The sequence below is a fragment of the Solanum verrucosum genome, unplaced genomic scaffold (genome assembly GCF_900185275.1).
Source record: "Solanum verrucosum unplaced genomic scaffold, falcon-dt-bn FXZP01000101.1, whole genome shotgun sequence".
Classification (NCBI taxonomy): domain Eukaryota; kingdom Viridiplantae; phylum Streptophyta; class Magnoliopsida; order Solanales; family Solanaceae; genus Solanum; species Solanum verrucosum.
The window spans coordinates 649,101-671,942 of NW_026020111.1; the positions used below are offsets into that span (position 1 = coordinate 649,101).

The 22,842-nt window shown below is 30.7% G+C and overlaps 1 protein-coding gene across 1 annotated transcript; it reads left to right on the forward strand.

Moving 5' to 3' along the window:
* The first annotated feature begins 1,864 nt into the window (after positions 1-1,864).
* On the forward strand, positions 1,865-7,400 carry LOC125825517 (3-ketoacyl CoA thiolase 1, peroxisomal). Its single transcript, XM_049504842.1, has 14 exons — positions 1,865-1,987; positions 3,227-3,303; positions 3,397-3,481; positions 3,940-4,066; positions 4,366-4,464; positions 4,550-4,617; positions 4,705-4,812; positions 4,896-4,973; positions 5,057-5,189; positions 5,268-5,364; positions 6,490-6,613; positions 6,695-6,803; positions 6,925-7,008; positions 7,107-7,400. Exons 1-14 carry the CDS (start codon positions 1,916-1,918, stop codon positions 7,214-7,216), a joined length of 1,371 nt encoding a protein of 456 aa, XP_049360799.1. The 5' UTR covers positions 1,865-1,915; the 3' UTR covers positions 7,217-7,400.
* Positions 7,401-22,842: the final 15,442 nt, after the last annotated feature.

The following is a 22,842-nucleotide window of genomic DNA, read 5'->3' on the forward strand; positions in this document are numbered from 1 at the left end:
AAATGAATAGAAATCTTCGAAAAGATAGCCAAATTCACATGAGTACAAAACACTTTTATTGAAATATCAACGTTCATTATGTTAAATTAATAAGATTAAAAGTTGCAGTCAAATTGAATACAAACAAAAAATTCACAAAGTAAATTATTAACTTCGAATTTCAAAAACTATAACAATAAAATTGTAACTTCCGATCTTATACAAAATAAAATATTTACAAAATTACAAGCCCAAATTTGAAATAATATTTCTAAATATTGAAAACTATAAACTAACTAAACATATCTTAACAAACTAGATTATAAATAATATTTTTTATCTATAAATAAAATAAAATAATGTATATATTATGTCGGTTTGATTTGAGTTCGGTTTGACTTTTTTCTTTTAATACCAAACAAACCAAGAGTGGTCGGATTTTTTTTTTCAACGGCAAACCAATCAAACCAAACCACAAATCTGTATTTTTTTCCGCTTTGATTTAGTTCGTCGGTTCGATTTGACTTGTATACCCCTAGCTATAAATATACTCAAATTACCTTGAAAGAGATTTTTTTTCGTAGATTGATGTGCTTGAGATTCCAAAAGTAACCAAACCAATTCCAGTCATTTCACACGAAAAATGATCTGTTTTGAACATTTGAAATGGATGATTTATCAACATACATAATTGAATTTAATTTAGAACAAATCAATTATATAAAATAATAATTAATAATTTCACATTTAAAAAATCTAGAAAAATAAAATTGATATCTTTCCTTGTCAAAAGGTTAAGATCTTTATTTAAAATTTAAATTTATATCCCGATCTTATTGAGTCGGTTCTATAACCTTGAGTCAACAATAAAAGGATATTTCAACAACCACATGGGCTTAACAACCAATGTATAAAAAGAAATACAATGGAGAACTAATGAGTGACAAAGAAAGCAAAAAAAAAAAAAAAAAAAACTGTATGGAAATAGTCTCCTTGTGGAAAACGGGGACGGTATGCATAAAAATATGACTAACATGGTCAAATGGAAAAGTTTAATGTTTTCTTTAGGGCAATTTACTTGTAACTACTAAACAAGTACTATCTTTTCCTTAAACTTTCCTTGGCATTTCTTCATGAAAAAAAATACATTTGAAAAGCGTTGAAATAAGTATGTGAAAGCGGCTACTCTCTAATTTATTTGCATTGAAAATCTAAATTGTTTAGATATCAATTATATTAAGTATTTTTTTTTCACATACTTCTAAATATATTAATTAAATCGAATAAGATTTTGTATAAAGTCTGAAAATCGTCCAGATCTATTTATTACTCTTTTAAAAAAAATTATTTGTAATGTTAAATTCTACTAATTATTATAAAAAAAATTCTTCCCAGATTATCTCTATACTTTTTTTATTGGCATTATACATAAATATGTCATTTAATTTAACTTTAGCCGGGATTTATATTCTTCAACTTTGAGTAAACATTCGTCCTACGTGTCCCATGTGCCATCTTACGTGTAGAATGTCTCGTAGGACGTGTGCGTCTATTTATTCTATTTTATACAAATTTAAATATCTACTTGTACATACACAAAATTTAAAAACTTAAATATTAGCTAAAGTCAAGTTAAAAAATATATTTATATATTATGTCTTTCTTATTAGATGTTAAAATTATATTCATTCGAATATTAAAAAAACAACAAATACTTTTAATTATTTAATATTTAAACATAGGAATAATATTATAGTAATCAGATATGAGTATCTGCCCAACATATTCCACTAAATTTCATTGGGTCTTTTTTTGGTCCTCTTAAAATACATTATTTAATAATTTGGTGTGTATTATAAATATGATGGGACTAGTCAGTAGGTTTAACAATCCATTTTCATTTCTCTAGTCTCAAAGCAAAAAAGAGGAATTAATAATGGAGAAAGCTATTGAAAGGCAGAGAGTTCTATTGGAGCATCTTCAGCCCATTCGTTCTTCTTCTATCACTGTAAGTCTTTTTTTCCTCTCTTCTATTTCCAATTTATTTCTGTAACTTCTTTTTTTTTTCTAACAAAAGGAAAAAAAAAAACAACCTTGAAATTAGGTAGAATACATAAGAATCTCTCTGAATTTGAGTTATTTGTAGTTTTTATCCCTGGATGTTGAGTGTTTATCCGACAAATGACGGATTGATTTCTCAGATGCTCAGTCAATTAATAGTTATTATCTCATAAAGACATGAAAATTAGAATCAAATGTGACTTTGTGAGACTTGAGATAATACTCTGTCGAGTTCATATCAACTGAATTGTTGGGAATTTTTTCATAGTTTAAAATAAGTGAATTGTTTGAAGTTTAAGAGAATTGTTGGGACATTTTTCCTTGTTTACCCTTCATTCAATGAGATTCTTAACTACTCCGTTCGTTCCTCTTTAGCTGTTATATTGCGATTTTCGAGAGTTAATTTGACTAACTTTCAAAACTAAGAGGGTGTTTGGATTTACTTAAAAGTTGGTCAAACCTATTTTTTTAAGTTCGTTTTTTTATTTCTGGAAGTGTTTGACAAGTATAAAATTAACTTAAAATAAGTTAGAAAGTGTTTGACAAGTTAAAAATAAATTAAAATAAGTTAAAAACCAAAAATAGGTCTCCCCTATTTTTTATTTTTTGACTTTAAAGTTATTTAAGTTTGACTTTTTATTTTTGATTTAAAAGCTATTTTTTAAGTCAATCCAAATGGGCTCTAAATTATATTACAGTAATTTGATATTTTAAAATAAAAATTTAGATATTCAAAAACTATATGAAAAGTACTATAATTAAATTACATTTTTTTCCATATAATGAAAAATGCATCTTAAATGTTAGTCAAAGTTCATATCTATTTGACTCTCAAAAAGGAAATTATGCCAATTAAAAATGAACAGATTGAGTACTTTATAATTTTTAGTTGAATAGTTTGAACATGAAAAGTAGCCTTTAATTATATTTATGCCCTTTAATATTTTTCGCCATACCCAAAAATTCACTTAATATGGACTAAAGGGGAGTAATAATTATTATTAGTTGAGTGACCAAATCAACTCGACAAATAGGTCAGCAAACCTATGTTGACACAGACCTTAGCTCCACACTGTGGCAGCTCAGTTAAAATTTGTTCAGATGATGTTTAAGACAATTTATTCCTATTGTTTTGTTTCTTTTCAATGTGATCAATTTTTGGTGTTCTTTTTTACCTTCCAAACAGCCTTCAGTTTGTTTAGCTGGTGACAGTTCTGCATGCCAGAGGACATCTGCTTTTGGGGATGATGTTGTGATCGTTGCGTAAGTTATCTCTCACTTAATTAGATCATCAAACATTTCTTATAACTGTTTGGTTTTCTGTACTAATGTGGTTGTTAATTTGATGTTTTGCAGAGCTTACCGTACTGCTATTTGCAAAGCCAAACGTGGAGGTTTTAAGGATACACTATCAGATGATTTACTTGCTCCAGTTCTCAAGGTATATTATGTGTCTATATATCAGCTTCTACACTCTTGAATGTTTGATTAATAATAGAATTATATATAAAAAATGATACTCCCTCCGTCCCAATGTATATGACAGTTTGGATTTCGAGAGTCAAACTTGTTTATTTTGACTGTGCATTCAGACATACAATCTTTAAGATTATTGAAAAATAGTTTTCTTGTTTGACTCTTGAGATTCGAACTATATCATTTAAATTGAGACAGAGGGAGTAGATGATGTCTTCCAATATTCTGTCTAAGGCTTAGTCGGTAGACTGGGAGGTTTAGGTACTTGTTGAAATAGTTGAGGTATTCCCAAGCTTGCCGGACATTAGCTTTATTAAGAAAAGAAAGAAAGAACAATGTACTTATAAAGAGATCACAGGTACTTTGTTCTCTTATTTTTTTGCTAAATTGAGAATTTTTATGAGAGTAAATCTTGTACTGCAGGCAGTAGTTGAGAAAACCAATGTGAATCCAAATGAGGTGGGAGACATTGTTGTGGGTACGGTTTTGGCACCTGGTTCAATTAGAGCAATGGAGTGCAGGATGGCTGCATTTTATGCAGGTTTTCCAGGTAATTTGTTTCATTCCTTCATTTTATATGAAGTCGCAACTAAGAATGACCCTATTCGATTTTGACTGTCAAAGCACCTTAGTTTGATAATAAATTCAAAATAATGCTTCTAGTTCTTTTGAAAAGTAACGATTTCTTGTACAATAGCCAAACTGTGATTGTGATTAATAAAATTGGTTAATCAAACCAACTAGGCAAATTCATATGATCATCTCGAAAGAAGTGCCCGTTTCTTTCCAGTTTCTAACATGATCCTACTCACTCAAAATATATATTGTCTAACCTGATCATTTTCCCAGATACTGTGCCTATAAGAACTGTGAACAGGCAATGTTCTTCTGGCCTCCAGGCTGTTGCTGATGTAGCTGCAGCAATAAAAGCAGGATTCTACGACATAGGTATACAAGTTCATAGACATATATAGAAACACTACATGCTACAATTGCGATATCCGTTTGGGTTATAACTATTTCTTTTGTGCAGGCATTGGTGCTGGACTAGAGTTAATGACAGTTGACAATATTGGACTAGTTCAAAAAGCTAACCCGAAAGTATGCTCAAACTCAGATTTTTTGCATCGTTGTACCTGATACCTCTTTTGTAGTTGCATGTTTAAAGCTTGACATATTCTTTAATAGGTAGATGCTTTTGCACAAGCCCGTGACTGCCTTCTCCCTATGGGCATCACTTCTGAGAATGTTGCACAGCGATTTGGAGTGACGCGGCTAGAACAAGACCAGGCTGCTGTAAGATTTTTGAATTCGATTAAAATGTCCGTTGCTTTAGGAAGTACAGCTAGAGCTCTAATCCCAACAATATTCTGCTATAGGTCATTTCTCACCAGCGAGCAGCTGCTGCAACAGCGTCTGGAAAGTTCAAAGATGAGATTATCCCAGTTTTGACAAAGGTAGATTTGCTGCTGAATGAGATTTTTTTTCAGATGAGGGTTGTACACTTCTAACTTTTATGGCTAACATTTTACAATGAAAGATCGTGGACCCGCAAACTGGAAATGAGAAGCCCGTTGTGATTTCTGTTGATGATGGCATTCGGCCAACCACAAATTTGACAGGCCTGGCAAAGCTGAAGCCTGCATTCAAAAGAGACGGAGCAACAACTGCAGGTACTAGTTTCTTACTATGCTAAACTATTTATTCTACTTCGAATTCAGAACTTAATGCTGAATATATGATCTTTCTAGGGAATTCTAGCCAGGTCAGTGATGGTGCGGCTGCAGTGCTTCTCATGAAGAGAAGTATAGCTATGCAGAAGGGACTTCCAATTCTTGGAGTATTCAGGTAAGCTATATTCTTTGCATATGAATAGAGATTGTACATGAAAGCTAGACTCTATACCCTAAAAAATGTTAGTTTGATTCAGAATACGATGAGCCAGGTTACGAGTTTTCCGCCCTGAATTTTGGTTCGGCGTGTTGTTTGTGTCTCATGTTTAATCTTGCCTTGGTCCTTCACTTTAGTACATGAGGTCTTTGAGAAATGGAAACTTCAAACTGAACGAGTATTTTATAATGGTGCTTGCTCGATTTCTCATCAGTTGCAGTTGCTAAGGCAGAGAATTGTAGAGTCGATGAGGAGCTCCTTGTACTTCTATCATGTAGTTTTTATCATTTTATGTTTCTAGAGGATCAGCTTGGTATGAAGTAGAATATTTTCCATGGAAAATGTTTTCGTGAAAAACAAGTTTGCCTTGAATTGTTGCCAGACTATAGTTTATAGTAATCATTTGCACCGGTGGTGAATGGTTTAGTAGCTGCAAGCCGCCGGTTCAACACCTCGCTCTCTGAATGAATTTATGAGCGCATTATTTACTATCGTCTTTGTGAATAATAGTTAGTTTTAGTAAACTTCAAGGGTTTTCTTTATGCTATGGTTCTTTCCGTTTTTTACTTATTTTCTAGTGTTTGATAAGGAAAAAATGTTATCTTAAGAGCATTTATATGTAATCTAGCAAAATACTATAGGGGTGGGAGGGTGTGGGGAGGCTTGGGGGTGGGATGGTTAAGGGGTAGGGGTTGGTGGCGTTGGGTGGGTGAGGAGGATACAATAAACAATAGAATGTCATTTATAAAACTTGTTTTCCCTACTTCCATTAAGGAAGTCACTTTCCTCATTTTAAAGGAACTTCTTTCCAAAGAAAATATTTTCCAAAAATTTTGTCCAACCAAACACGGAAGATAAGAAAACATTTTCTCCATGCCAAACACACCAGGAGTTTTTCGTGAACTAGACATAATGTATAAGTGGAATGTAGAGTGGAAAAGCATTTCCTCAAGACTAGAATTGGCAAATTAGGCTTTAGCCCATGAAATTCCCCAATTTGTGCTGGAGAAGAACCATATTATCTAAATGGTCCTTAATATTCAAAAGTTTCCAGTTGTAATTATATCTATATCCGAAATGCAGGAGCTTTGCTGCTGTTGGTGTGGATCCTGCTGTTATGGGAATTGGTCCAGCCGTTGCAATCCCGGCTGCTGTTAAGTCTGCTGGTCTTGAGGTTAACAATATTGATCTTTTTGAAATAAACGAGGTAATATATTGAATTGATGAAAACACCTCCAAGATCAAACCGCAATTTTTTTGTCTCAACAATTATATGTTACCTTGGCAGGCATTTGCATCCCAATATGTCTATTGCCAAAAGAAACTCAATCTTGACCCTGAAAATGTTAATGTGAATGGAGGGGCATTGGCTCTTGGGCATCCTCTGGGTGCTACAGGTAATTATTTGATATAAGGAATCGTTTTCGCAAAATGAGATATTTGATATTTTACAAAACAAGAAGTCATTTTTTCTTTCAAATCAAATCTTCCCTTACAGACATCCTTCCTTCCTTTCAGGTGCGCGTTGTGTGGCCACTCTGCTTCATGAGATGAAACGCCGTGGCAAAGACTGTCGTTTTGGTGTGATTTCCATGTGCATAGGTGTGTTTCTTTTTCTTAAAAAATTATATGACGTACGTTTAGATTTATATATATAGACTATAGTCTTGAACTTGTATGGTTGTCTTGTTATATTGCAGGTTCTGGAATGGGGGCTGCGGCGGTGTTTGAACGAGGGGATGCTGTAGATGACTTATGCAATGCTCGGGCCAACAATAACAACAATTTCTTGTCTAAGGATGCCAAATGAGCCTGCTTATAATATCCAATGTCTGCTTTTGTTTTGAGGTAGGAATGTGACATAGTAATGTACAACATATTGAATAAAGACATCAACGTTTAGTGAAATTGAGATTTACATGTATCAATTATTGGTGTAACAATGGAAGGGAAGATCCTATTCTAAAACAAGCGTTTGTATGAACGAAAAATAAGTTACCTTGGCGGAGTCAGTGTATGATCATGAATGTCTATGACCTAGGTTGAGTCAATGTGTGATCGATCACAAAGGCCCATGGCTTAGGTTGGTGACCCCAATTGCACTTGAGGAGAAGTGCCCGCCTAAGGTCTGCCATGGCCCCCTATACCCTATGTTACAAACTGAATTCTAATCACTCAATCAGAATTGAATCACAGCAGAAGGATAGATCTAAATTTCATATCAACACCTCAAAGATTTACATAGTTTTACACTGTACTCTCTAATCTAACTTCTGATGGATCATCTTATATATATACATGTACTAATTGACTTATTTACAGCAAAGCCATCTTCTAGAATATTCTTAACAGCCTAACTAACTTTCACGTCAAGTTAACTGACTAATAACAAACTAATAACTATCTTCAGTCACTCGCTTGCAATCTCTGTGTTATAATCTCTAATAGCCCTCTTCAAGCTAGGTGATATGAAGCTGTTCGTCATTCCTAGCTTGGATATAAGATGAAAATGTTGATGTCTGCTCAGACCCTTAGTTAGAATATCAGCAGGCTGTTCAGAGGTACATAAGTAGTGTAAGCTCACTAGACCTTTCAACACCTTTTCTCTAATGAAATGACAGTCAATGTCAATAAGTTTTGTTCTTTCATGGAACACTGGATTAGTGGCTATCTGAGTGGCTGCTTTGCTATCACAATGCAATGGAATGGGTAAAACCAAGGGTATATCCAGTGTTTTGAACAGACCAATGATCCAGGTGAGTTCTGCAACAGTGGAGGCCAGACTCCTATACTCCGCTTCAGCTGAACTTCTGGAAATAGTAGACTGCTTCTTAGATTTCCATGAAATTGGTGAGTTTCCATACTTGACTAGGTAACCAGTAATTGATCTTCTGGAGTTAACACAAGATCCCCAGTCCGCATCACAATATGCCTGTAGAGAGCCTGTGGACTGTGCTGTCAATAATATCCCAAGTCCTGGTGACTGTTTAACATATTTCACTACTCTAATGGCTGCATTCATGTGAGAAACTTTAGGAGCCTGCATGAATTGGCTGAGGCTCTGGACAGCATAAGATATGTCTGGCCTGGTGAGAGTAAGATATAGTAATCTTCCAACTAATCTCTGATATTCACCAGGATCCAACAAAAGTGAATCAGATTCATCTCTAACTAAATCATCAAACTCAGGTGTAGTGAGTTTCAAATTTAATTCTGCAGGTGTAGTCATAGGCTTAGAACTCCCTAACCCCAAATCTGAAATCAACTCTAAAGCATATTTCCTTTGGTGCATCAATATTCCTTCTGAACTTCTAGCAAATTCAATGCCTAGGAAGAATCTAAGATCTCCCAGGTCTTTTATTTTAAAATGATCCTTTAGAACCTGTTTTGCCTCTTCTATTAGTTGACAACTACTCCCTGTCACAAGCAGGTCATCCACATATATAAGGATAACTACAATGTCATCTCCAACTTTCTTGGTCATGAGAGAATAATCAAGGTGACTTTGTTGGAAACCTGCTCCAATCAAGGCATTCGTCAATTTAACATTCCATTGTCTTGAGGCTTGCTTAAGTCCATAAAGTGACTTAAGCAATTTGCATACCAAACCTCGACCTTCCCTTTTCTCATCTGACTGAAATCCCTGAGGTAATTGCATGTACACTTCTTCCATCAGATCCCCTTGTAGAAATACAAACTGAATCCTAATCACTCAATCAGAATTGAATCACAGCAGAAGGATAGATCTAAATTTCATATCAACACCCTATTTCTCCATCCCATGTTTTAAGATTGAAATTCCAACCTTTATACTTGAACTTCAAATAACAAATACTTGAAACTTCTAACACCAACACATCTAATAATAAGCACCATCCAAGAAAAAAACAAGCTAAAAATTGTTAAAGAGAAATTAAGATATATATAATCATCATATGTTATTATAAGTGGGAAGATCCAAAGAGCAACGTTGAATTACCATTTTATTCCTATATTAAATCAAAATATTATTTTAAAAAATAAGTTAATTAAATATTAAACATTAAATACTAATTATATCATAATATTATTGGAAATTGTTAAGTCAAAAGTTGAAAAATGAAAATATCAATAGAAAGTCTAAATTAGATATTTTTATCCTTTTAAAAACTAAATTTAATTATATTTTAAAAATCTTTTTCTTTTCTTTTGTATTTATTTTCATTTCTCTCTTTCAATTTACTTAACACATACCGTGTGTATATATTGTATTTTTAACTCATCTTAACCTTTCCTCATTATTTCTATGTTCACTTTTTCATTATTTCTTTTCTCCTTGTATACTGTCTAAAAAATAAATTCAAATATTAAGGAATACTCCACTTGAACTTAAAGGGAACTCAATAATAATGCAAATGAAACAAACTGGTATATCATAAAAATGATAAGACAATGCTTTTTATTGGTTTATTTATCATTCTGCCTCTATAATATTTCTATATTTATTGAATATATAATTTTCATAGTTTTAACATGTTTTAGCATTAATTAATTTTATGTAAATAAATGTATAATTTAACCTTTATAGGATGAAACCATAAATTATGTTTTCATTAAAAACTTATAAATAAATACATTTGTATTTTTTTAAGCATATAAGCTTATATATTTGAGAATATATGAAAGGATTATATAGAGATAAACATGTACATAAAAAGCTCAACTTATTAAAAATCAAACTTTCTTTTCTTTACAAAATAAGGAGAATAACTTCAGCGATGTCAATTATTTTTTCAAAAGATTGAAAACTCTTAAATGATTTAAAATTATAAAAGATATGAAACTTAAGTATTAATAATAAACTTGGTTAAACTTGAAATTTGATATGTTTTGATTAAACACTCCAAGAAATATTTAAAGTAAAAAGGATGCACTTTTAAAGTTACAAATTTCTAATTTCCTATGAAATAAGGAATGGGAAATTTTATACCACTGAGAAAGTCCAAGTGTATATATATATATATATATATATATATATAATTTAAAATTTATCATTTGTAATACAAAAATTGTATTATGCTTGGGATAAGAAAAAAATTCAAATCATTCAACCATTTAATGGAAATTATAATCGACGCATAGGAAACACTAACGATCACTTTGGTGGCTTTTCTACTCCTTTATTGAATAATTTGACTGATGAAATATGAGCATACAAATAATCATAGCAATCCATTATATTTTTTTTCTCATATGGGTATTATTTCGTTGAGTCTACGAGGTCTTCTCTGACATTTGAACACACAAGCCAATCTGTAACAATTAAATCTGGTCAATTCATTTAGTATTTAAGTATAGTATTTTTCTCTTTTATTTGCTTTAAATATTAATCTTCATATCTCTTACTCATTCAATTGATATATTTAATATTCATAACTCTCACATATTTTATATTCATAACCTACGTCTTTTGATATTCCTTAATTTTACTCCCTCCGTCCACAATTGTTTGTCAGGGTAAGGTCATGCACACCCCTCAAGGAAAATTTAATAGAAGGTGTAATTTGACTAATATAACCCTATTATACCAAGAATATCAAAAGTCTACATAACTTTTCAATTGAACTACACTATCATTAAGGACATAATTGGAAAAAGGTAATTAATTGTTTTTTGATTATTTAAATTGACAATTAATCTTGGACATCTATTTTTAGTATACCTGCCAAATAATTATGGACGAAGGGAGTAATATATATAAATTCATCTTTTTTGTTTCAACCGCCACCTAAGATTATTATTTTCATTCTATAGTTAAAATAGTTAATTATTGTATTATTTAATTTAAGTCATATTTTAGTTTGACTCGATGAAGACGACCCTTCAATTTATATTGGTGATGGAAGAAGGTGTCGACAAGAACTAGAAAAATTATGTTTTGATTTGTATATTATTTTTCGACTATATTATTATGATTAAAGTCTTATGGTGTTTATGTTGTATTTTTCCTTTTTATTGTATATTTTTTTGTGTTCTCTCTATTAGACTTTTTTTGTTTAATTTTTTATTGTCGTAAGTCTATATATTTATTGAGCTCAAATTAGACAATCATGACTTTATTAGAAGTTTGCTAACTACTACGCAAAGTTCAAAATTTGTAGTTGGTTACTTAAAATTAGTTAATAGTAAACATTAATATATGCCCCTCATTTGTTATTTCTTGTCATATTTTTTAAAGATTAATTTTTAATTGCTATATTTTATTACTCATTACATGCATGCTTTCATAGAATTCTAATAGTTCTAACAGATCTATAAAAAATAACATGAGATACACGTGTCCAGAAACTAATCCAATAAATAATGGTGAGTTCCTGTCCGTGATAAGTTAACATCTTTTTTTGTGCATTTCAACATATTTGACAGATTCATTTTTGGACTAGTTTCATTGTTTTATATACACAGTCTGCTCTTTCAGTTGTTGGGGTAAAGTGATGCACAAGTTCGATCGTTCCAGTCAATTTTAAAGAAAAGACAAGATTTCAGATAAGTTTTGCTGATTTTTTTTAACTGATTCATGATAAACATTTTCAAAAAAAATAATAATCAGAGGCCTTAGATGTATTTTGCATTGTACTTTCCTCTCGGTATGCTTTTCAGGATTTGATCAAGAAATTGGTTTCAATTAATACAATGAAACCTCGGTTAATGTGAATCCTCCTAACCCAACAATAAATATCTTTGACTGGTCTTTTGGAATATAAATTTATGAGACTTTTTTAGCGTGATATTGACGCAACATCTTAAATGCACTATAGTAGTGGTGTCTTAATTGCTCATTTTTTGTGAATTTAAAGGACAAAAGTTGTCCAAGTGATACTTAAGGTACTATATTGAGTACCCATTACACAAAGAAAAGGACCACTTTTTAGAAAATAATTATATAAAATATCTTTTAGAGACATTACTTAATAGAACATCGAAAACCTAAGTCTTCTCAGAGAGCTTAGTTTTCCTGCAACACATGGAATCAGAACCCTCCCGTCGACGCAAAAAGCGGAGGAAACACACAAACAATGCTCCATTTTCTTCTAATTCTTCTTTAGTTCGAGATTCAAACTATAGATCCATCGTTCTGCGATCAGAGCTCATCACTAAAATCCTCTTAAGACTTTCGGTGAAACCTCTCTTGCAATTCAGGTATGTTTCAAAAAGCTGGCTTATCAGCATATGTGCTACTGAAGTATTGATTGTTGGATCTGGAAAATTACAATGGTTAATTTGGCAAAGGAAGCAGTTGAAGTTAATGTGGCTAGTGGAGAAATGAAATTGTATGCTTGTGATTTCTTGATTTTGGCTACCGGTGTAACCAATGAAGGTCATATTCCAAAAGTGGGAGGGCTTGAAAATTTCAAAGGGGAAAAAATCCATTCAAGTGAGTATCAATCAGGTGAAAAACATGAAGATAAATAAGTATTGATTGTTGGATCTGGAAATTCTTGTGTGGAAATTGATTTTGATCTTTCAAATTATGGAAGTCACACATCAATTGTTGTTAGAAGTCCAATAAGTTTCTGTATTTTGTCTTTACTTCTTTTTTGTTTGCTTCCATATAGGGTTGTATTTGATGAATTTTGTAATTGATATCGATGATGTTCCGCCAGTTTAGTTGGTACCTCAATTATTTTACTTGGCATATGTTACTTTTTACTAGCACATGTAGTATTATAACTTTGTTCATCAAGAGATTGGTGTTTCTTAACCGTCAACTTCAGGCCACCCTTAAGAGAAAACGTTGGGATTCAAACATGATTTTCATTTTGTTTCGTTTATCACCCGATCATATATACTCTTATGTGTGAATTCTCGCTTCTAACATGATTTTCTCATGATTTTCACTTTGCTTAATTAACAGTCAGATCTGTAGACAATAAAATTCGCGTCGAGAAAATAATAATCAAGAATGGAAAATTTATCGCAACAATCATTTTATTGATTTAAAGTGCGAGTGTTACAATCTCTATAATTCCTCTGAATTCACCTTTTCAAATATAAATTCAAGGGCTCTTGAGCTTGATCTTGAATTTGACTTTAACTTGAACTTAATCTTGATCTTGAACTTGAACTTTATCTTGATCTTGATCTTGACCTCGAACTTGATCTTTATCTTGATCTTGACTTCTAGTTGATTTCAAGGTCTTCGATCTTGATCTTGAATCTGGTGATCTTGATCTTGATCGTTCTTGAACTTGAACTTTATCTTGATCTTGACTTCTAGTTGATTTCAAGGTCTTCGAGCTTGATCTTGAATCTGATGGTCTTGATCTAGATCGTTCTTGAACTTGAACTTTATCTTGATCTTGACTTCTAGTTGAATCCAAGGGCTTCGAGCTTGATCTTGAATCCAGCGGTCTTGATCTTGATGGTTCTTGAACTTGAACTTTATCTTGATCTTAACTTCTAGTTGAATCCAAGGGCTTCGAGCTTGATCTTGAATCCGGCGGTCTTGATCTTGATCGTTTTTGAACTTGAGCTTTATCTTGATCTTGACTTCTAGTTGAATCCAAGGGCTTCGAGCTTGATCTTGAATCCGGCGGTCTTGATCTTGATCGTTCTTGAACTTGAACTTTATCTTGATCTTGACTTCTAGTTGAATCCAAGGGCTTCGAGCTTGATCTTGAATCCGGCGGTCTTGATCTTGATCGTTCTTGAACTTGAACTTTATCTTGATCTTGACTTCTAGTTGAATCCAAGGGCTTCGAACTTGATCTTGAATCCGACGGTCTTGATCTTGATCATTCTTAAACTTGAACTATATCTTGATCTTGACTTCTTCAAATCTTCAATTCTTAAGCTTGAACACTTGAATTCTTGGACTCTCGAGTTCTTGAATTCTTGAACTCTTGAGTTCTTGAATTCTTAAAGTTGTAGCTTGTAGAGAAATTTGTGGCTTTTGATCCACGAGCTTTCTCTAGCTTTTTGTTTAGAATTCTTCGTTCTCTTTTCTGAATTATGAGGACCCCTATTTATAGTTTTAAAATATAAGAGTTGTGATTGGAATAGGACTCCCTTCGGCCAATCAGATTTAAGTGACATGACATATGGGCTTTATGGAGATGGCTTTAATTAAATCTATATTTATTAGATTTAAATAATTAACTCAATTATATTAATCCATAATATTTATTTGAACTAATATATTCATAAATTTAATATAATCCGAATCATTTTATAAATTTATATTTAATAAATTTTAAATGACTTCAAATGCCCCATTCTTCAAGTCTTGTCGAGACATTTTATCTTTCAAAGACTAGGCTTGAAGAATTTGAAGACTTGAACTTGCAAACTTGAAGAATTTGAAGACTTCAACTTGCAGACTTGACAAATTTGAAGACTTTAACTTGAAGAATTGGAAGATTTTAATACTTCAACTTGTATACTTGGAGAATTTGAAGACTTCAACTTGTATACTTGGAGATTTTAGAAGACTTCATTTTGAAACAACTTTTATTCATAGGGGTTTACCCCCATTGAGTCACCACCATTTTGTGCAAGTCTGAAGTTTTATGAAAGATTACTCATAGCTTTAACTTTCATGTGACAGATCAAGGGGGAACATGTGGTTTTTTTACACTCATGCAACTGAACTTAGAATATGATTCTAAGCGCCTACGTACCCCAGTAAAGAGTATCAAGTCACAACGTAGTTCTAGGAGAGTGTTTTTTTATGTGTCGTACGCAATTTATACCCTTACGAGCCAAGAGTGACAAGTAGTTTAGACTCATACCTTAAGGAGCAATTTAGGTTGAAGATTTAACTCAAATTTAAAGAGCTTTATGATATATAGTTTAGGCTCGTGTTCAAGAAACATTTTAACTTGAAGATTTAACTCAAATTTAATGAGCTTTATGATATACAGTTTAGGCTCGTGTCTCAAAGAGCATTTCAACTTGAAGATTTAACTCAAATTTGAAGAACTTTGCGATATACAGTTTAAGCTTGTGTTTCAAGGAGCATTTCAGCTTGAAGATTTAACTCAAATTTGAAGAGTTTTATGACACTGTTTAAGCTCGTGTTTTAATGAGCATTTCAACTTGAAGATTTAACTCAAACTTTGAAGATTTAAGTGACACATAGTTTAAGCTCGTGTTTCAAGAAGCATTTCAGATTGAAGATATAACTCAAATTTGAAGAGCTCTGTGATATACAGTTTAGGCTCGTGTACCTAGGAGCATTATAACTTGCAGTTTAAGCTCATGCGATGAGGAGCCCTATAACTTGCAGTTTAGGCTCATGCGATGAGGAGCCCTATAACTTGCAGTTTAGGCTCATGCGTTAAGGAGCGTCTAGATATATATTGACTCTTCAAAGTCATCTTCAGATGCAGACTTGCCCCCACTTTGTAGTTCTTCTATATCTTTATATTCATGAGGTTTATAGACATGAGATCGTTAATCTTCTCTTAAAGGCATGCTTAATTCCATGTCATGTGCACAAGTTGCCAACTCTTCGAATGTATTGAGCTTTAATCCTTGCAAGATGTAGTGAAGACCCCAATTCATGCCTTGGATGCACATTTCAATGCTAGAAGTTTCACTAAGGCGATCTTTGTTGTTGAGGCTCAAACTTCTCCAGCGATTGATAAAGTCAACAACTAGCTCATCTTCACCTTGACGAGCCTTTGTAAGTTCAATCATGCTAACGATATGTCTTGTGCTATAGAAATGATTGAGGAACTCTTTCTCTAACTGCTCCCAACATTCTATAGAATTGGGTTCGAGATCTGTGTACCAATCAAAGACATTTTCTCTGAGAGACCGAACGAACTCTTTAACAAGATAATCCCCATACGTTCCAGCATCATTGCAAGTATCAATAAAGTGTGTTATATGTTGTTTGGGATTTCCTTTGCCATCAAATTGTTAAAGCTTAGGAGGTTGATAGCTTTCCGACATTTTCAAGTTATCAATCCTTTGTGTATATGGCTTCACACAAAATTGACTTGTGTTAAAGAAAGTATAGGTACTGGCAAAATTTGAGGAATTAAATTTCTGCTGGTAGTGCTTGGTGTAAAATATGGAGATGTTTTAAAAAATGTTACAGTGATAAAATATTTATTTGTTTTTGGATCATACCACTTGTAACCTTTTTGATGACGAGAGTATCCTAGAAATAGACACTTAACTGATTTTGGTTGGAGTTTGTCATTTCTAGTACTTTGATCATGGACAAAGCAAGTACTTTCAAACATTCTCAAATGTAGACGATAGGGATTTTGATCTTGAAAGAGAATTAAGTGTGGACTTAGATCTTATAGAAATATCTAGATATTCTAGAGTAGAAGATAAAGTTACTAAAACTTTCTTCACTACAAGAAATTTCATTATTAAGGACGAATTATTTTATCACTTAAAAATTATATTTCGTCACAAAAATAAATTTATGACAAAAAATATTTCGTCAATATGTCGTCTCTAAACGCTCGTCTCTAATAGTATATAAAGACAATTTAGCGTGTCGTCACTAAAAGTCTTATATTAACTACAAAAAGAATATTTGTCCCCAAATGCATAGTATTTGCAACAAACTTATTTGTCATAAAAATGTGAATATTTTGTAGCTAAAAATGTCATATCGTCACTAAAAGTGTGTCTAATAATGACAAAATTTATTTTAATTTAATTAGTGACGATCTTGACCGTCTTTAACATTATGCATAATTTGTAGTAAAAAGAATAAGATTCCGTCACTAAAAGATAACAATTTCGTGGTTGAAAAAATATTTTTGGCAGATAATATTTTTCAAGATCTAATACTATTAAAGATCAATTAATAAAAAATAGTGTGGTAAATAGTCATATCAATTATTGTTTATTTAATTGGTGCGCTTAATTCAAATATGACAAGTGAAAACGAATAAATTAATAAATAAAGTAATACATGTTATTAGCTCTTATATTAAAAATCTTTTTTTTTTCACTTGCTTATTGTGTAAATTAAGAAAATTAATTATTTTCAAGTAATTATATGAAATACTAATAGTTAATCAAAAAATTTGAAATATAATTAACAGTTTCAACATGTTAGATCTTCGTCATTAAATATATTATAGTCTTTAAAATATTTTGTAATATCAGCTTGCTTGAAAAAAATAATTATTTTTGTTTTGTCATGTGGACTGTATCAATAATTTAAAAAAAAAACCCCTCTTTTCAATTAAATTATACATTATGCTCAACTCTTTCTTCTTCTTTTTTTAGTCTAATGATGATAGTTATTCTAATGTCTTTCATATAATTTCTCATTTGAATCACGTGAAAAGTAAAAATTTCTTCATTATACCTTCTATTTGAAAACTTAGATTATTATCACTGGTTAAATTTAGTATTCCTTAAATTTAATATAATTAGGTCATTTAAAAGAATGATAATTTATATTAATTAAAATTAAATAAATATTATATATTTTTAATTTGGTTCTTATAAAAAATTATATTTTTAATTTAGCAAATTAGGAGAAATTTATTTATTTTTCCTAATATTGACTTTATGATTAAGTAACTATATACAATACTTATAGTCAAATTCAATTTTCAATGCATAATTAATAAAATTAATATATAATAAATGAATTTCTAATAAATACTTTCTTATGACTTATGTCAAGTCAATATGATGATATAATTTGTAGTTAAAAATATAATTATTATTGTAATTATTTTTGTCACTAAATATAATCACTTCGTGTTAATAAAAAAGTAGCAATAGGGTTACTTATTTTTTATCCAAAGAAGATATTTTTGTGACCTAATATAATTCTTATAACATTTAATGCTATGTAAATAAATATGTACTTAAACTATTTATTGTTAATACATGTCAATTTCAATTGTTAAAGTACGCAATCTATGTAAATAAAAACATCATAAAAAAATAAAATACCAAAAAAACATAAATAAAAACACCGTATATTATAATAATTTGTAGATAACACTTGCATACAAACTCATTAAGTAAATAAAGTGAAATTACTCAAACAAAAATAGATAAATCTAATTGAGGTACGAAAACAATAACAAATTTAAAAATATAAAACTATGTAGTTTCCTTGTATACCAGTGCTCCATTATCTTACATTTTCACTCATTAAATCACTTTTTTACATCTTCATCATTCATGTACCTGTGTAAAAGAAAATAAAGAATTTTAGTATTCAAACTTTAATTCTAAAAATACTTTTTGATATTATGATGTAAACAAAATATGAATTCAAACTTTAAATTTTAAGAATAATATTAATTAGTAAACTAAATTATAAAATGAGAATATATAAAATAATTTCTTCTATTCAAAATTATTAAACATTCAAGTATCACAATCAATAAAAACTTATCTCCTTATTGAAATGGTGTCAAGAATCTCTACATTCAATCAACACCAAGTAAAAGTTGAATAACAATTTTGTAAAATAATTGTTCCTTATACTAATTGAAACAAATATTTAAAAAGTTATAGAGCATTAACAAATGCTAGATGGACATAATTTGGGATACTAGATAAAAGAAGGAAAAGAAACGAGAGAGAGCAGTAAAATACCTATAGGAATGGAATGTAGTATTTGTATTCTAGTTGGTTTTTTAGATTTAAGTGGATAGATTTTAATTTATTAATAATTCTAAAAAGGAGGAAAAAAGTGAGTGGGTAGTTTCATGTAACGTGGGATGGAAAATGGGGAATGAGTGAAGGAAATTTAATGCATTGAAAGTGGAGGGAAGGTCAAATACTTAAAAGTTAAATTTTATTTTTTTACTTTTACTATAATATTTTAGTTTTAAAATATAAATTCTCACAACTATGATTTCCGTCACTTAATGGGTTTCCATTAACTAATAAAATTATTTAATTTGTTTGACATAATCAAGTAAAAATAGTATGTCAATTATACTCCATCTATATAGATAAATTTTAAAAAATGTCAATTATATTCAAATAGATAAATAATAAAATGATAATAAAATTTGGTATCTATGTGACAAAAATTATTTGTCGCAAAATTATATGTTAAATAGAGACAATAATATAATCATCGCTAATTATTTGAATTATTAGTGACAAAAAATAAAGTCACAATTAAATGTAAAATTTGTAGTTAAATTTTACAATAATTTAGTACAAATTGTAATTCGTCGCTATTGAATCATCATAGTTTTAGTGAGCAAAATTTTTCGTGCCCAAATGTAGATTATTTTAGGACAAAAGATGATTTTTCATAAATTGGGTACATTATTTAGTGACAAAATAATGTGTCATTGATAGCTTTATATTTGTAGCTAATAGTACTCAATAAATGGCTCCAACTTATTTTTTGGTGGGAAATTTTAGTAGACAAAATTTTGCTACGAAATTTTATGTTTCGTCACTTAAAGTATTGGCCATAGATATTTAGCAACGTAATATGGTTTTCGTCATTAAAGATGAACAATTAGTGACGAATTTCATGTTGTAGCTAGTAATTTCGTAGCTAAATATCATATTTGTTGTAGTGCTTGTAGATATCCTAGAGATGATATTTTATAGAAAATCATAGAGTAGTCTAGATCTTGTTGTATCTAGAACCACCCATAGAAAAGTATAAATAAGGGATCATCTTGTACATTTGTATTAAAAAAAAGAAAAAGCAACCCAAGAACAACTTAAGACAAAATAGCCTTCTTATATAACTAAGTTCTTTTATCCAAAATACACATTCTCCTTTCTAGCTTCCTCTATATTAGTTAAATCTTCCGATTTTAGTTGACTCCCCGATTATACTTTTCTTCTGCTATTCTCTACATGTTTTGCAAATAACTCTGGGCGGTAAATTCGAGAAATATAGCCAAACAAAAGCTTTTGAGGTTTCTTCTCTGGGATTCAGGGGCGGCTCAATGTAATTGGAGGCCTAAAGCGAAATTTCAATTCGCGGCCTAAAATATAAATACACTTCATATTCGTATTTATTCAAAAAAGAAAAATTACACTATTAAGATGAAAATTATTAGTACTTAATATTGTTTTTTGAGTTACTAGTTTTAGGTAAGATTTTATCAACACAACATTGAAAAACATCCTTTAAGTGAGACAATTATTATATGCATTGTTAACATAATGATATAAGTAATAAGTTGCTAAATATTAAATAAAGATAAGAGTTAGAAGTTTAGAATCATAGAATTTGACTCAAAAAGTTGATGACTTGGTATATCTCATTTTAATATGCTTAGAGTAATGCTTAAAACTAAAATTTAAAAAGAAATAAAAAAGAATTTGTAATTCACTTTGTTCAACATTTTTCACTGTTAATTCTTATTTTTAACAAAGTACAAAAGATGTTAAAGTGGATAAAATAATTTATTTTTAAAAAAAATTATACTTTTTATCATAAATAATTAATTTTTCTATAAAAATTTTAACACATAATTTATTTTTGATAAAAATTTGGGCCCCCCGAAATTTGGGGGCCTAAGGCAAAGGCCTTATTTTTAAAAGCATAGAGCCGGCCCTGCTGGGATTGAAACCAATTGTACATGTGGAAAGAAACTGAATTGGTGTTGTATACCATTGTGTAATAGGTAGTTGACAGATTTAGCCGCACCTAAAACATAATCATCATACCTAACAAATCTAACCAATATATGTCGATTACGCTAGCCATCTATTATGGCAATGACCTGGACTTCCTAGTTTTGTAGGCAATAGCTTTCTCAATTCTTGCATATCAATTTGTTCATGTGAATTTTGTTAGAGGAGCTTGGTGTAAGCCTTCTTCCACTGCATATCACTTTATTTCCTCCATCGTCAATTTAACTGTCGGTTCCCCTTGATTATACTCACTAAGTTTTAGTATTGTTTTAGTCAAGATCTGGGTTTGTTGTTTTGGATTCAGTAGCGCTGTATAAGAATCTTGAGGATTAGAATTAAGGTTTGGCTCTCCCACAATCAAGGGATGCGGAGATGAACAAGAAGCCATGGAAGGTTTTACATCGCCATTCAAGTCTCCCTAGTGACAGAAAAGGGAGCAACTATTAGTTTTCTTGATTCATTCTTCTTGTGAGTATTTATTGACTTGATTATTATGATTAAAGTCTTATGGTGTTTATGTTGTATTTTTCCTTTTTATTGTATAATTTTTGTGTTCTCTCTTTATTAGACTTTTTTTGTTTAATTTTTTAATTAATTTCTTATTGTCGTAAGTTTATATTTTTAGTGAGCTCAAATTAGACATTCGTGACTTTATTAAAAGTTTGCTAACTACTACGCAAAGTTCAAAATTTATAGTTGGTTACTTAAAAATAGTTAATATTAAACATTAATATACACCCCTCATTTGTTATTTCTTGTCATATTTTTTAAAGATTAATTTGTAATTGTTATATTTTATTACTTATTACATGCATGCTTTCATATAATTCTAATAGTTCTAACAGATCTATAAAAAATAACATGAGACACACGTGTCCAGAAACTAGTCCAGTAAATAATGGTGAGTTCCTGTCCATGATAAGTTAACATCTTTTTTTGTGCATTTCAGCATATTTGATAGTTTCATTCTTGGACTAATTTCATTGTTTTATTTAAACAATTTGCTCTTTCAGTTGTTAGGGTAAAGCGATGCACAAGTTGGATCGTTCTAGTCAATTTTAAAGAAAAGACAAGATTTCAAATAGGTTTTGCTGATTTTTTTAACTGATTCATGATAAACATTTTCAAAAAAATAATAATCAGAGGCCTTAGCTGTATTTTGCGTTGTACTTTCCTCTCAGTATGCCTTTTCAGGATTTGATCAAGAAATTGGTTTCAATTAATACAATGAAACCTCGGTTAATGTGAATCCTCCTAATCCAACAATAAATTTCTTTGACTGGTCTTTTGGAATATAAATTTATGAGATTTTTTTAGCGTGATATTGACGCTACATCTTAATTGCACTATAGTAGAGGTGTTTTAATTGCTCATTTTTTGTGAATTTAAAAGACAAAAGTTGTCCAAGTGATACTTAAGGTACTATATTTTGTACCCATTACACAAAAAGAGGATCACTTTTTAGAAAATAATTATATAAAATGTCTTTTGGAGACATTACTTAATAGAACATCGAAAACCTAAATCATCTCAAAGAGCTTAGTTTTCCTGCAACACATGGAAGCAGAACCCTCCCATCGACGCAAAAAGTGGAGGAAACATACAAACAATGCTCTATTTTCTTCTAATTCTTCTTTAATTCGAGATTCAAATTATAGATTCATTGCTCTGCGATCAGAGCTCATCACTAAAATCCTCTTAAGACTTTCGGTGAAACCTCTCTTGCAATTCAGGTATGTTTCAAAAAGCTTGCTTATCATCATATGTGCTACTAAAGTATTGATGGTTGGATCTGGAAATTACAATGGTTAATTTGGCAAAGAAAGCAGTTGAAGT